The following is a 12,810-nucleotide window of genomic DNA, read 5'->3' as shown; positions in this document are numbered from 1 at the left end:
CTGTACGACAAAGGGAGGTAGTTGTTCTCTTCTTTTACTTATCATCATTTACAGCTCCTCCCGACCCTTTCTCCTTGCCACGAGGCAACAGCAAACAACAGCAATACGTAGTTGCTGCTAAGAGGTCAGGGTCTTCTCCTTTTTCTTTTGTTCTCTCTTGTCTAAAGAAGAATTAAAAGCAGCGTCGCGCAAAGTGCTGTCCCCTTCAGCTTGGCGCGATTTCTTGCGTTCCTCTGTCACTCCGGGCGGCATTTCCTCCTTTGTGATGTTTCTGTTAACGCAAACAACGACGCTGGGCCTCTGTGCTCCAGAGGCTGTTTACGCTGCTGTTCTTGCTGTCTTCGTTCTAACGCACATCGTTGACCTCCCATTGCCTACGGAATCGAACATGGCTTCTTTCCCTCTGTACCACCACGATTGGTGTCGCGGCGTTCTCTAGCAGGAATGCACACACGGCGAGACATTTTCCAACTGTAAAAAAAAACGAAAACAAAGAAAGAAAAATGGGCTGCACATCGTCGCACGCGAATACACAGTTTTTGAATGGCAAGCCCACCTTTAAAGGCGATGAAGTCGTAAAGGGCTTTGAGAAGGAAAACGGACTCCTCTTTCGCATTGTCAAGAAGGGGAAGAAGAAGCGGCAGACGTGGGCGTTTTACAACGACACGAAGCAGTACGAGATGCGTGTTCACGTCACCTTTAACGCCGGCTGCGACATCAAAGCCCTCGGCGAGACAAAGCTGGAGGAGGTGGAGGACAAGGACGAAGTGATCGCCACCGTCACTGTACAGCCCGGTGCGACGGAGATGTTTATCGAAGGACGCGTGAACGGCTTCCGCTCCAAGATGGACGCCTTCAAAATTTGAAAGCTGAGCCGACGCGTACACCCAGCTGTGACGGCGTAAGCCGCGGTGAGCCGCGCCATTTCCATTCAATGGACCATCTGCCGAGACGAGACGTGTAAGAGGAGGAAAAAGCGAGCGAGCGTTGTGTGTGTGTGTGTGTTGATAGCGGCGACCTGATGTTACTGCTCTTGTGGAACGCCTTTGAGACGCGTACGCTTTCCTTCTTCGTTTCTTCGTTGCCTTTTTCTTCTTCCTTTACGAGGCGACCGTGCATTGCACTGCCTCCCCTCGCCGAAGTACCCCAGCACAGCCCAAGCTTAATTTGCCGATATGAAAGGCTCGAGGAGCGACACACAACACGCAACACGTCGGCGACCCAAACCACGTTGGGCATCTTCGTTGTGGATGCTGCAGGACCGCCACACACCGCTAGCGGTTCCCATTTCCTTTCCTTTTTTTTGCTTTCTTAAAGCCGGATGGAGGAGCGATTAGATCGGTGGAATGAATGAAGTGCGCCAGTCTCACCGTTCTTTTGTTTCTTTCCACTACCCTTTTCTCTCTCTTCTCTCTCTTGATAGGTTTTTGGCATTCGAATCTCTCGTCTTCTCTTGTTTTCCACCCACAACGATAAACACATACCATTCTATTATTATTTTTTTCCTTGTAGGTGCTTAACGCACACATCTTCCACTTCTTCCGTCGCCAGAGTTTATTGTCATCTCTCTACACTCTTGCCGGCGAAGCATGAAGAATGCACTCTTCGCACTGTGCCTTTTTGTGGCCGCCCAAGTTTCTTGGGAGGCATTTGGGGCTCGCGGCTTGTGCCAGTACTTCTGCGCCAGGAGTGACTCTTGCAGCTGGGACACAAACTGCAAGTGCTACATGGAGCACTACGGCATCAACCTCGACCGGCCGTCTCTATTCGTGCAGGAGGGCCAGAGTTACGGCCTGAACAGGAGCTTCTTCGACGGTGACGCTGCGGATGTGAACTGGACCGATGTCGCCCAGCATAGGTTTCTGCTTTTAGACCAAATCCAGCAGCCACGGGCCGTGGATCTGGGATCGTATTGGAACGCCTTCGCGAACAGGTACGCGGCGCTCACAGAGGAAGTCGTCATTCCTGTCTGGGTACAGGTTTTGAATTCCATGGTCACCACCACCGGATCCAGCATCTCGCACTACATGACCACAACAAGGGTGGACCAGAACAATGACTTCAGGGGCTATCGTGGACGCGACTCCACGAGTGGAAACAACAGGGGCTATTGCGGGAATGGTCCCTTTGACCATGCGTCGGTAGACTACGTGGGGAGTGCCTCCTTCAAGTTAACGCTGACAGGTAGCATCTTCTCTGTCTGTTTCGATGGGAACGGCAATAGATATGGTGCACCTAGGTATGGAGACACTGTATGGCAGGAGGCGTGGTCAGACGCGACCTGTTATTTCTATGAGGCGGGGAGTGAGATGGTTCCAACGAGTAGCAATTGTGTTGGTGATTCCAACTGCCGCAGGCTCGTAAACCCGACCTACCACGTCATAGCTTTCCACAGCTCCCCCGACAGCTTTAACCTGGATAGTGAGGTGTGCGCCCCGATGCGGGCGAGGCTGAGGAATGCGGCCGAACACCTAGCGGCGGACTCTAGGGCTATCGGGAATGGAGATATCTGCCGCAATGGCCTCATCTAAAAGGAAAAATCATTTCTTTTTTAGGCACGGCCTGAGAAGTCACAACGCCATCTTTTCTTGTTCATCTTCCACACGTACTCATCAGTGCTTAAGAGTGCGATACCTTTTTTTTACGTTGCTGCACCTGGCTGGGACTTGGATGCAGCTGTAAGTGTTGTCATCTTCTTTTACCCTTTACCTTTCTTTTTTTTCTTTTCCCACCTTCTTCTTCAACCCAAAACTGTCCACAGTTGTTCTTAAAGCATCCGCAAGGTACGATTGGATGATGGAATGGCTGAGATGAGGCGGTCTCGCTGTTTTCACTATTCTTTTCTTCGATCATCTTTCTTTCTCTCTCTCGGTAGCTTTCCGCTTTCGAATTTCTTTTGCGTTTTTCGAGTCCCGCCCACCCCGAGCCCGCACCGCCCGGCTTTGGAGGCGGAGCGGTAAGGAAGTCCGCCCCTGTGTGTGTGTGTGTGTGTATCAGCTACCGTGTGAAAACCAAATGCAGTATTCTTTGTGGTCATTCTTCACTCGCCCTCGCCAGTGTTTAAGAAGGCGATTTCTATATATATATATAAAACGTATAAAGCAAAGCAAGAGATGGTGGAGGATGAAGATAGTGGCATTTATTTCTCCAGGCGACGTCTTTGTTTTATTTCTTGGATCACTCTCCATTGGCGCCTAGCGTTGAGCTTTACTTATTTTTTAAATTAAGAAGCTCTGCAAACAGCCTTCTTTTGATTCCCTTGTGCTCCACCGACACGTGGTTCATGTAGCGAATTTCAGCCGTCGGTGGCCGTGATCTTTACTGCTCTTTGCTTTACTCGTTCTCTCGGCGCTGGCTTTCCCCTCCCCATCCCTCCCTCCCTCCTTCCCCCCCCCTCTTCCTTTCACCGTTTGCCTCCTTTCATACATCGCACTGCCTGTCCATCCCTGTTCTCGAACCCCTTCACCCCAGTGAGATTCGCTTACCCGCCTTCGTTTTCGCAATTACTATTCTCCTGCATCTCTCCTTTTTCTTTCTTCCCGCTGTTTTGCTGTCCTGTGCTTTCGTTTTAACTCTGCGTGTACATGAGCATATTTATAGCTCACATTCACTCACACACACACACATAGGTCTCCACAAAAAAAGTGTTGTTGATATTTCGGTTGTTGCTTATTCCAGCTTAACACACCCGGGCTTCTCTCTTTCCCCCACCCGCTCCTCACCTTTCGAAATTTTACCTCTCCCCCCGCCTACGCGCACCGCTCTTCATAATGGGCTGCGGAGCTTCTACCGACAACGCCAACGTGACGTACCTGAACGGCAAGCCCACCTTCAAAGGCGATGACGTCACCAAGGGCTTCGAGAAGGACAACGGCCTTCTCTTCCGCATCGTGAACAAGAAGAAGAAGCAGTGGGCCTACTACAACGACACGAAGCAGTACGAGATGCACGTCACCGTCACCTTCAACGAGGACTGCGACATCAAGGCACTCGGCAAGACGAAGCTGGAGCAGCAGGATAATGGCGAGTGGGTAGCTCACGTCGTCGTCTACCCGATGGAGACGGAGATGTTCATCGAAGGACGCGTGAACGGCTTCCGCTCCAAGATGGACGCCCTCCCGCTCTCCGACGAGTACCGCCAGCGCCAGGAGGAGAAGGCGAAGAAGTAAGCGAGGCGAAGAGGGCCGCACATGTAAAGACACACACACACCAAAAACCCCCAAAGAACAAGAAAAAAACAAACAAAAAGCACCACCAACAAACAAACAAACAAAAACTGTTGAAAATATGCGTAGAGGATCGTCTAGGCCGCGTCCTCCCCCTTCGCCCCACTTTTGCTGTGTAATGAAATTCTTGTAAAGGAGTAGGCTGGTGGCGGAGGGGAGCAGCGCAAAGACGATGGGCCGACAGAAGAGAGGGGGAGCGGAAATACGAAGGAACGGAAGCGCATGGAGGCACCTAAAAAAAGAGTAAGGGAAATCCTTTCCTTTTTTCAATCAGTAGTTTATTCTGACGGAGATGGGTAAGTCAAGTACGAGAGGGGAAGCGTGATGCGTGCGCAGCAAGGGAAAAGGAACATACGAAGCGATAGGGAACGCGACAACCGTCGCGACTGGTGAATGGCGCTTTGTCTGGGCTTTTGTTTCGTGTTTCGGGGAAGATGATTCATTGGTTTTCTTCTTCTCTGATGAACCCTCCTTTTGTGTGTGTGTTTTTTCGCTGTTGGGGCGCGCCCCGTCTGCTCTTCTTCCATTGCTCACTTTTTTCTCTTTTTATCTTTCTGACGGAAAAAGAGAAAGTAAGAAGGGAGAGGGCGGCAGCGGAAGTTCAGAAGGAAGAAAAGGAAAGAAACTTCGTCGTGCGGAGAAGAGAAGAGAGAAAAAGGTAGATCAGAAATAGTAATAAAAAAAAAGGAATACAGTTGTGACGTGATGAGGCGAGAGTCATTGTTCGCCTCTCATTTCTTCTTTTTTTTTTTCATTCGCTCCATGCATGCTGTCCGCCCATTGCACTGGCCATCTTTAGGCGAATCGCATGCATTTCGTTGGGTTGTGATGAGGCGTGTTCGTCTCCATGTGAAAGTTCTCTTTTCGCCTTCCTGTGCGTGGACGCTTCGTGCGACGGCGTTTTCGTTGCTTCTGGTCGTTTTCTGCGATTTCACTTCCCCCTCCTTCGGAATTCTTTTCTAAAAAAAAAAGAGAATTGAAGGCGCCTTCTTTCCGTCTCCATGGATGCTCTTTTCTATTTTTATATTTTTCTGTAGAGTACTGCCATCTTCTCTGTGTCGCATCGCCTCTTTTTAAAAAAAAGTATATTTGTCGAATAGCAACGGCGCAAACTGGACGAGATAACAGCACCACCACGACAAAATGATAGCAGCTGCGAAACATGGTAGGAGGTTGACGACCCAGTCAGTGTGCATTGTCATACTATATGACATCGAATGATCTCTTCCCACTTCTCATATCTCTCTCTTTCTCTATGAAAGTGGCGTAATTGCCTTGTCGTGAGCGTTCTCTGGTCTCTTTTTTCTTTTTGCTGCTGCTTGCCTCCTGATTCGAAAGCGTTGGTAGTGTGTGCGCGTTGCACGTCTTTCGACAGCCCTACTCTTTGACGTCCAGCGGTGTTTCTCTTCTCCGTATTTCACGTTTCCTTCCCCTTTATTTCTGTTCTTTTCTCTGTTGGATGTTTTTCGTTTTTTTTCTTCACCGATTTTGACACTCTTTCAAAGGAGCGCAAACGGAGCCCGATGTTGGATCGTCACGTGATCTTTTCTTCTTGTATTCCCCTTCTGGTCCGTCTCCTTTCGTAATGCGCTGTTTTGTTCTCTCTCTCTCTCTCTCTCTTCAACGTCAGTGAATGTATATGATGTTTTCTATTCGATTTGTTTACTGTTTTTGTTTTATTTTCTCTTTTCCTTTTTTCTTTAAGAGCTTTCTGCGAGCTGAAAATGTCCTTTTCTCGTTTTTCTCATGCGTTGGTTTTTTGTTTTGTTCTCTCTCTTCAGTCCTCTCCCTCTCTGTTGATCCCCACCGTTTCTCACGCTTCGTCCTCTCCGTCGCTGAGGCCCTCTTTTTGCGTCCTGCAGTGGAAGCCGCAGCGCAGTCGTCTCCCCGAAGGAAAATCGAAGCGGACGCGCAGGACAATGGAAGAAGAAGAACAAAAGCGAAATAAGCGTTTCGCTGAGTCAAACTCTTAATACATATATATATCTGATTTCTTTTCTTCGTCTTAGAAGTGCAAGGTGGTCTTCTAATGATGGTAGGTGAATCAAGTGTTGAACAACGCACAGGCTCGCAGCTCAATTAGCCAAGAGAAAACACACACGAAGCAACACGGAATTGGTGGGAAGCAAAAAATGAAAACGAATGGGTACGGGTTTCCAGTGCCCACGCTTTCTCCTTCTCTCTTTTTCCTTTTTGAAAATGTGATTTCTCGTCCGTTCGTTTCTTCCCACTTGATGGCGTCCATCTGCAACTGTATCTAAAAAGAAAAAGAAGGAAGAAACATGAGAAAAAGCACACACGGCAGCTGTCGTAGGCTTTCACACTCATTACGCGCCGACTGACGCTGTGCAGAGGAGGGAAAGCGAACGGGGAAATAAGGAGAAAAAAAGCTGAGGCATAGTGAGCCTTCTTCTTTTTCCTCCCTTTTACAGGGTTGGCATGAATAAGACAACCGTTGGGTATACGAAGGGTGTTGATGCTTTGCTCTCCTCCACCCTCTCTGCGTCTGCTGCGTGATCAACTTCTGTCTTCCCGGGCGCTTCATCTCGTCGACCTGATTTGTGGTCGCATGTACCGCTGCTGTGTTATCGGGTACCAGGGATCAACGCGTGCTCTCCTTCTTCCGCCGCAGTTACGCGTGGGCGCGGCAGCGCAGCTCGAATAAAGTCCGTCATTTCCTCATTATTATTTTAATTATAGCTGGTTTGGTTTCCTCCTCTCTCTCTCATTCTTCATTTTTAGCTGTTGTGCCTTCCGCGCTGTTTCTGTGTCGCGCACGCACCGCATTTTCATTCTTTTCCCGTGAGGCTGCGCACTTCCCCAACCAAAAGTGCCGCAGCTCTACGAGGCGCGACGGCAAAACGAAGCAGCAAGAGCAGCAGAGTCGCATCGCACTCGCAAAGCACCCTTACCGCCTTTGCTGTAACCCTGCATCGTATTTTTCATCTTCACATCGTATTATTGTTAGTATCCTTTTTAGCACCGTGCGCGTCTGCCATTGGGCCCATCCAGACTATGCGCTTTACAGGTCTTCTCCGCCGCACGTCTCGCAAGGGACCGGGGAGCTGGTCGGAGCCGATCCTTCTGCACTCCCGTCACCGTTCCAGCGAGGGCAGCCCGCGGCCAACGCACGACGCGGACACCGCCGCCACCGCCGCCGCTTCTCCCGGTGCGTACGCACCAAAGGGACACGTCAAACGGAAGGGCGTAGGCCGCAGCCCCAACGCGGCGGGTGCCGTCTCGTCCGCCTCCGCGTCTTCTTCCGCCGCCGCCTTCTTCGATGGGGCGGACAACGCCTACCAGTACGCGAGTGCGCGCGGCCTCGACAGCGGCCACGGCGAGATCCACCACCCCTCCCACTACAACTGGAAGGCGGACCCCGCGCTGAACAACCCACCACCGCAGATGGACTTTGCGCGGGGCAGCCTGCGCGGGGAGGGACACGGCAGCGTGCCGCACGGCGTGAAGCGCGTGACGGACTCCATTCCGCCCATTCACGATTTTCTCAAAGGCGGCGGGGAGGCGGGGGAGAGCCGCCAACACGGCACGGGCACGAACTGGCTCGGCGGGGATCGCGGGAAGGCGATCCCTGACACCCTGGAACGGGCCACGATGCAGCACTCCTTCGGTGCCGGGGAGTTCTCCATGGTGGACCGCCAGAAGGTGACCTTGACGCGTTTTCTGCGTCTTCTCATGGACGCCACACTGAAGCCGCGTGACGCCGACAGTCGCGTCTTTGGCGGCGACGGCGCCACGAAGCTGGCCGAGCAGCGCGAGGAGCTCAAAACCTTGGATCAGCGAATTGCACCCTTTCAGCACGATGAACTGCTGAACGACTACCTCAAGAACATGGACCGGCTGCACACCCCGAGCGGAGCCATATGCGAGCGAGAGGTGCTCCTGGGCAGATTGGTGGGGATTCTCTTCTTCACCGAGTCGGAGCGCTCGCTGGACTTCATGCGGCGCCTCCAGCCTTTTCACAAAACACACAGCCCCGACTTTGTCGTGGTGGCCGTCTCGCTGGCCGGGAAGGAGATGATGGACGTGACGCGGTCGCTTGGCTTTTTCCACTGCACCCACCGTGACGGCGCGACGTGGGTGACGCGTGATTGCGGGCTGATGATTCGGCCCTTTATGCCTCTGCCTCGACTTCTGATTGTGAACGGCACGACAGGAATCGAGGTGACCCGCGGTGGGGTGACGGCGGTGGTAGCGAACCCGTCTACGTGCTTTCAAGCCTGGCGGCGTGGAGACCGCGGCTACAGCTATCGAGATTTTCTGCAGTCCATGTATCTGTAGCCGTCATCGTCCTCTACACGTGCGCACATGCTCGTGTGCGGGTGTGCCGCGTGGATGACGAAGCGGAGAGAGAGAGAAGAAACGTTTTTGCGTTCTCTTCCACCGCTACTTACGAGCGGATCAGTGGAAACGGCTATCGTTTTTTCTTCTCCTTTGTAATTTTTGGGTGTGGTACTGTTTGACGGCACAAGCTGGAGCAGCGGATATTGCGTTTTCCGCGCAACGTGTGTATGCTTGGGCGTGGGTGCGCGCGTGAGCCACCAGCGTTGCAGCGAACCGTGCAGGGCTCCTTGAACAACAACGTTCATGATACAGAATAGTACGGTGCCGGATATATATACTGAAAGAGAGGCGTGGAAGAATACCACTAATTAAAAATATGAGAGCCCCCCTTACATGCGTAAGCAAGGGAAACCCTCTCCCCCGGCAACAGCTGGAAGCGACGCTGCCTTCATTGACACAGTCTCGTCAAAGTAAAAGAGTAGTATGTGCTATAATCGCGTTCAAGCCACATCGAACACATCACACTATCAGCGGTTTTTTCTCTCTCACTCCTTTGGAATTTTTCCCTTTTCCTGGACACTGCCGTCTTCAGCGCAACACGCAACCACACTCACGCTCCGTAGTAACCGGTGTTGACTGGATCCATCCCCAACAAGCAAACAAACATATATATATATACATATATATATCTTCTCAGGTGCATATATATCTATATAGTGTAGACGTATTGATCTGGCAACGCCGTTTTCTTCAAAGGAACACGCTTGAAGGCTCGATACCAAATTGTTCTTATCTTTTCTGTTTCATTTTGCAGATACCGAAATAACCGCGCGCGTCTCACCATTCTACTGTAGTAGGGATCTTTCTTTCTCTTTTATTTTTTCCTGCCCCAATCATGTCCGCCGACGTCGTTGTGTCAAGTCAGGAGGAAAGCAGCACCCTGCTGGTCGGTTTGGACAAAGCAGTCGGTGCGCTGTCGTCGAAGGAGATCAAGGATGCGCTGGAGAAGGGCGACATGCGCGCCCGCGCAGAGGCGTTAAAGGCGGTTATTCGCCTTCACGTCAATGGCGAGCCACAAAACCACCTCATCATGACTGTGATTCGCTACATCACTCCCATCGACGACCACCTCATCAAGAAGCTTGTGCTCTACTTCTGGGAGGTCATTGACAAGCGTGACGCTAACGGACTGCTGCCCGTCATCATCCTCATCTGCAGCTTTCTGCGGAACGACCTGCTGCACCCCAACGAGTACGTGCGCGGCCTCACGCTGCGCTTCCTGTGCAAGGTGAACGAGGTTGAGCTGATCGAGCCTCTCGTCTCGGCCGTCGTGCAGAACCTGTCGCACAAGGTCGCCTACGTGCGCCGCAACGCGATGCTGGCGGTGCACTACATCTATCAAAAGTTCCCGAAGCTGCTGCCCGACGCCCCGGAGCTGGTCGAGAACGCCATCCGCCAGGAGTCCGACGTGCCGACCTGCCGCAACGGGCTCGACTTCCTCGCCGCCTTCGCCCCCGAGCGGGCCGCGAGCTACCTCAGCGACTTCCGCGACTCACACAACCTCGCCAGCGTGGAGGGGCCCTTTCTCATGTCCGTCGTGGACTTCTGTCAGCAGATGATCCGCGCGAACCCGTACGAGAAAGCGCGCTACGTCCCGGTGCTCCTCTCGGTGCTGCAGAGCAAGAGCGCAGCCGTGCGCTTCCAGTGCGCCACCACGCTGCTCAGCCTCTCCTCGTCGCCCACCGCCATCCGCCAGGCAACACTGACCTACGTCGACCTCATCAAGTCGCACTCCGACAACAGCGTACGCCTGATTGTCGTGGAGCAGCTGAACCAGATGCGCGGGCCGTACCTGCACGTGCTGCAGGACTCACTGCTGGACATTTTAAGCGTCCTGCAGGACGGCACCATGACCATCCGTGAGCGCGTCATCGAGCTCGCCGTGGAGCTTGTGACGCGGCGCAACGCGGAAACCTTTATGCAGGCCATGCGAAAAGAGCTGCTGCGTGCGAGCCGCATGGATTCGGAGGTGGAGGACAACAACGTGGCAACGGCGTACCGCCTGTTGATCATCAAGGCCATGAACACCGCCTTGCTGCGTCACCCGCCCTCGGCGCCGTCCACATTGCCGGTCCTGCTCGACTACGTGTGCGACTCCTCTAGCACCAGCAAGGAGGTCATCACCCTCATTAAGGAGGTGCTGCTGTCGCAGCCGGAACTGCGCCGCGACACGCTGCGCAAACTCACTGACGTTTTTCCGATGATGACGTCCAGCGCTGTCATGCGCACCACGCTGTGGATGTTTGGCGCCTACACCGCCACGACGGAGGACGTCGTGCAGGCCTTCGAGACGCTGAAGAACGCCGTGCTGCCGCTGCCGTTTGTGGTGCCGAAGGTGGCCGTGCTGGATGCGGCAAACCTGACCGCCGCCGCGGCAGCGAACAACAATAAGATCAACAGCAGCAGCAGCGCCAGCGCGCAGCCGAACCTGCGAGCCGTGACGACCGTCCGCGAGGATGGCACCTACGTCACGACCTTCACTACAGAGTCGGCCTCGCCTGCACCAACGACAACGACGGAGAACGACTCCGATGCGACGGTGAACGCCGACGTCGGTGCGAGTGGGCTGCGTCAGGCACTGCTGAAAGGCGACTACTTCCTCGCGGCGGCCCTCGCCAGCACGCTCACGAAACTCGTGGTGCAGCTCTTCGCCTCTGCAGACGCGTCGGCCACGGTCGACTCGGCGACACGCAACACAGCCCAGTCCGATGCGCTGGCGATTCTGCGCGAGGTGCTGCGCTACGGCACCGCGGTGGACACCGCCTACCCGGTCGACTCCGACACCCACGAGCACTTGCGCCTCAACATCTCCCTCCTCTCAAACCCGCAGTCGGCGTTTATGGTGGATGTCCTGCAGGCCTCCACCGGTGCCCTCGCTCGTGCGGAGCAGCGGGGGGTGCGAGTCGGGGCGGGCAGCCCGGAGGCGGCGAAGGGCGGGGTGCGGCTGAACTCCATCGACGCCCCGGTTATCTTCTCCCAGCTGAGCGAGGGCAAGGACGCCGTGTTTGAGCTCGAAGCCACCGCCGACGCCGCCGGACCTGGGCCGAAGGAGGAGACGAGCGAGCGCAAGGCGGAGCGCTTCTTGAAGAAACTGGAGGACACGACGCCGCTCTCCGGCTTCAACGACCCGGTCTACTGCGAGGCCAGCATTACGGTGAATCAGTTTGATGTGGCGGTGGACTGGCAGCTGGTGAACTGCACCTCGCAGCAGCTGTCGAATCTCACCATTGAGCTGGTGTCCCTCGGCGGCATGAAGCTGTGCGAGCGGCCGCAGACGTACACCCTCAACCCGCACGAGACACTCGCCGTGCGCACCTCGCTGAAGGTGAGTGCGACGGAGACCGGCGTGATCTACGGCACAGTTCTCTACGACGCGCCGAACAATCAGCGCTGCAGCTTCATCTTGAACGACATCCACGTGGACATTATGAACTACATCCACCCCGGCCCGTGCTCCGCGGCGGAGTTTCGCGAGAAGTGGGGCATCTTCGACTGGGAGAACAAAATTGCCGTGTCCACGACGAAGCGTGATCTGTCGAGCTTTGTGCGGTACATCGTGAAGGAGTTGAACATGGAGCTGCTGGAGCCGTACGAGGTGGAGCAGCAGGAGACGCACGACCCGGAGCTGGAGCAGCTGCCTACCTCGGACGAAGAGGAGCGGTGCGGCTACGTCTCGTGCAACCTCTACGCCCAGACCGCCTTTGGCGAAGACGCGTTGGCGAACGTGAGCGTGGAGAGCGACGGAAAGGGCCTCGTGAGCGGCGTCATTCGTATTCGCTCCAACACGCAGACGATCGCCTACGGCATTGGTGAGAAGCTGAACATGCTCCAGAAATCAGGTAGGCTGTAAAGAAGGCAGAAAAGAAAGGTTCTTTTTGTCTTGTTTCTCCAACAATATCATCGTATCATCTTTGGTAGACGATGACAAAGTAAGTTGCTGCGCCGTTGCTCTGCTGTTGAGTAGTTTGTGTCTGCTATCGCGCTGTACATGTGCTAAACGGCGGTGATACTAGATACTTCTGTCTGTTTGCGTATTTGTTTGCTCGTATGAGATGTGTTTCTTTGGTGAGGGATTTCTTGCCGTGCTTCTTCGCTTGTCTGTGTTTGAATGCTCGTCGCCGTGCCCGTCTAACGCAAGGAGGCGAACCGCGATGCGGTCGGTGTTTCCAACGTCCTTCACTTCTTGCCTTTTTTCTTTTCTGCTGCGCAGCACGAATGAAGG

The 12,810-nt window shown here is 53.9% G+C and overlaps 5 protein-coding genes across 9 annotated transcripts; all 5 read left to right on the top strand.

The window, feature by feature from the left end:
* Positions 1-441: 441 nt before the first annotated feature.
* ABB37_08550 (putative mitochondrial small myristoylated protein-1, putative (SMP-1)) lies at positions 442-866 on the top strand (the record flags this gene model as incomplete). Its single annotated transcript, XM_015807600.1, has 1 exon — positions 442-866. Exon 1 carries the CDS (start codon positions 504-506, stop codon positions 864-866), a length of 363 nt encoding a protein of 120 aa, XP_015653682.1. The 5' UTR covers positions 442-503.
* Positions 867-1,422: 556 nt separating this feature from the next.
* ABB37_08549 (hypothetical protein) lies at positions 1,423-2,531 on the top strand (the record flags this gene model as incomplete). The annotated part of the gene is made up of 1 exon (XM_015807599.1): positions 1,423-2,531. Exon 1 carries the CDS (start codon positions 1,590-1,592, stop codon positions 2,529-2,531), a length of 942 nt encoding a protein of 313 aa, XP_015653681.1. The 5' UTR covers positions 1,423-1,589.
* Positions 2,532-3,470: 939 nt separating this feature from the next.
* ABB37_08548 (putative mitochondrial small myristoylated protein-1, putative (SMP-1)) lies at positions 3,471-4,169 on the top strand (the record flags this gene model as incomplete). 3 transcript variants are annotated; one of them, XM_015807598.1, is made up of 1 exon in its annotated part: positions 3,471-4,169. In XM_015807598.1, exon 1 carries the CDS (start codon positions 3,771-3,773, stop codon positions 4,167-4,169), a length of 399 nt encoding a protein of 132 aa, XP_015653680.1. In that variant the 5' UTR covers positions 3,471-3,770. The 3 variants fall into 3 exon arrangements, with proteins under 3 accessions (XP_015653680.1, XP_015653679.1, XP_015653678.1); XM_015807597.1 differs by having other exon boundaries at positions 3,475-4,169; XM_015807596.1 differs by having other exon boundaries at positions 3,600-4,169.
* A 1,318-nt stretch (positions 4,170-5,487) lies between these two features.
* Positions 5,488-8,525, top strand: ABB37_08547 (putative mitochondrial hypothetical protein; the record flags this gene model as incomplete). Of its 2 annotated transcripts, none has more annotated exons than XM_015807595.1 (1): positions 5,488-8,525. In XM_015807595.1, the coding sequence occupies exon 1, from the start codon at positions 7,242-7,244 to the stop codon at positions 8,523-8,525; it is 1,284 nt and encodes a 427-aa protein (XP_015653677.1). In that variant the 5' UTR covers positions 5,488-7,241. The 2 variants fall into 2 exon arrangements, with proteins under 2 accessions (XP_015653677.1, XP_015653676.1); XM_015807594.1 differs by having other exon boundaries at positions 6,968-8,525.
* A 594-nt stretch (positions 8,526-9,119) lies between these two features.
* On the top strand, positions 9,120-12,438 carry ABB37_08546 (putative coatomer beta subunit; the record flags this gene model as incomplete). Of its 2 annotated transcripts, none has more annotated exons than XM_015807593.1 (1): positions 9,120-12,438. In XM_015807593.1, exon 1 carries the CDS (start codon positions 9,424-9,426, stop codon positions 12,436-12,438), a length of 3,015 nt encoding a protein of 1,004 aa, XP_015653675.1. In that variant the 5' UTR covers positions 9,120-9,423. The 2 variants fall into 2 exon arrangements, with proteins under 2 accessions (XP_015653675.1, XP_015653674.1); XM_015807592.1 differs by having other exon boundaries at positions 9,151-12,438.
* Between the last annotated feature and the right edge of the window lie 372 nt (positions 12,439-12,810).

This window comes from Leptomonas pyrrhocoris (genome assembly GCF_001293395.1).
Source record: "Leptomonas pyrrhocoris isolate H10 chromosome Unknown, whole genome shotgun sequence".
Lineage (NCBI taxonomy): Eukaryota > Euglenozoa > Kinetoplastea > Trypanosomatida > Trypanosomatidae > Leptomonas > Leptomonas pyrrhocoris.
Note: the sequence above shows the minus strand (reverse complement) of the source record. Positions and strands in the feature narration are given on the sequence as shown.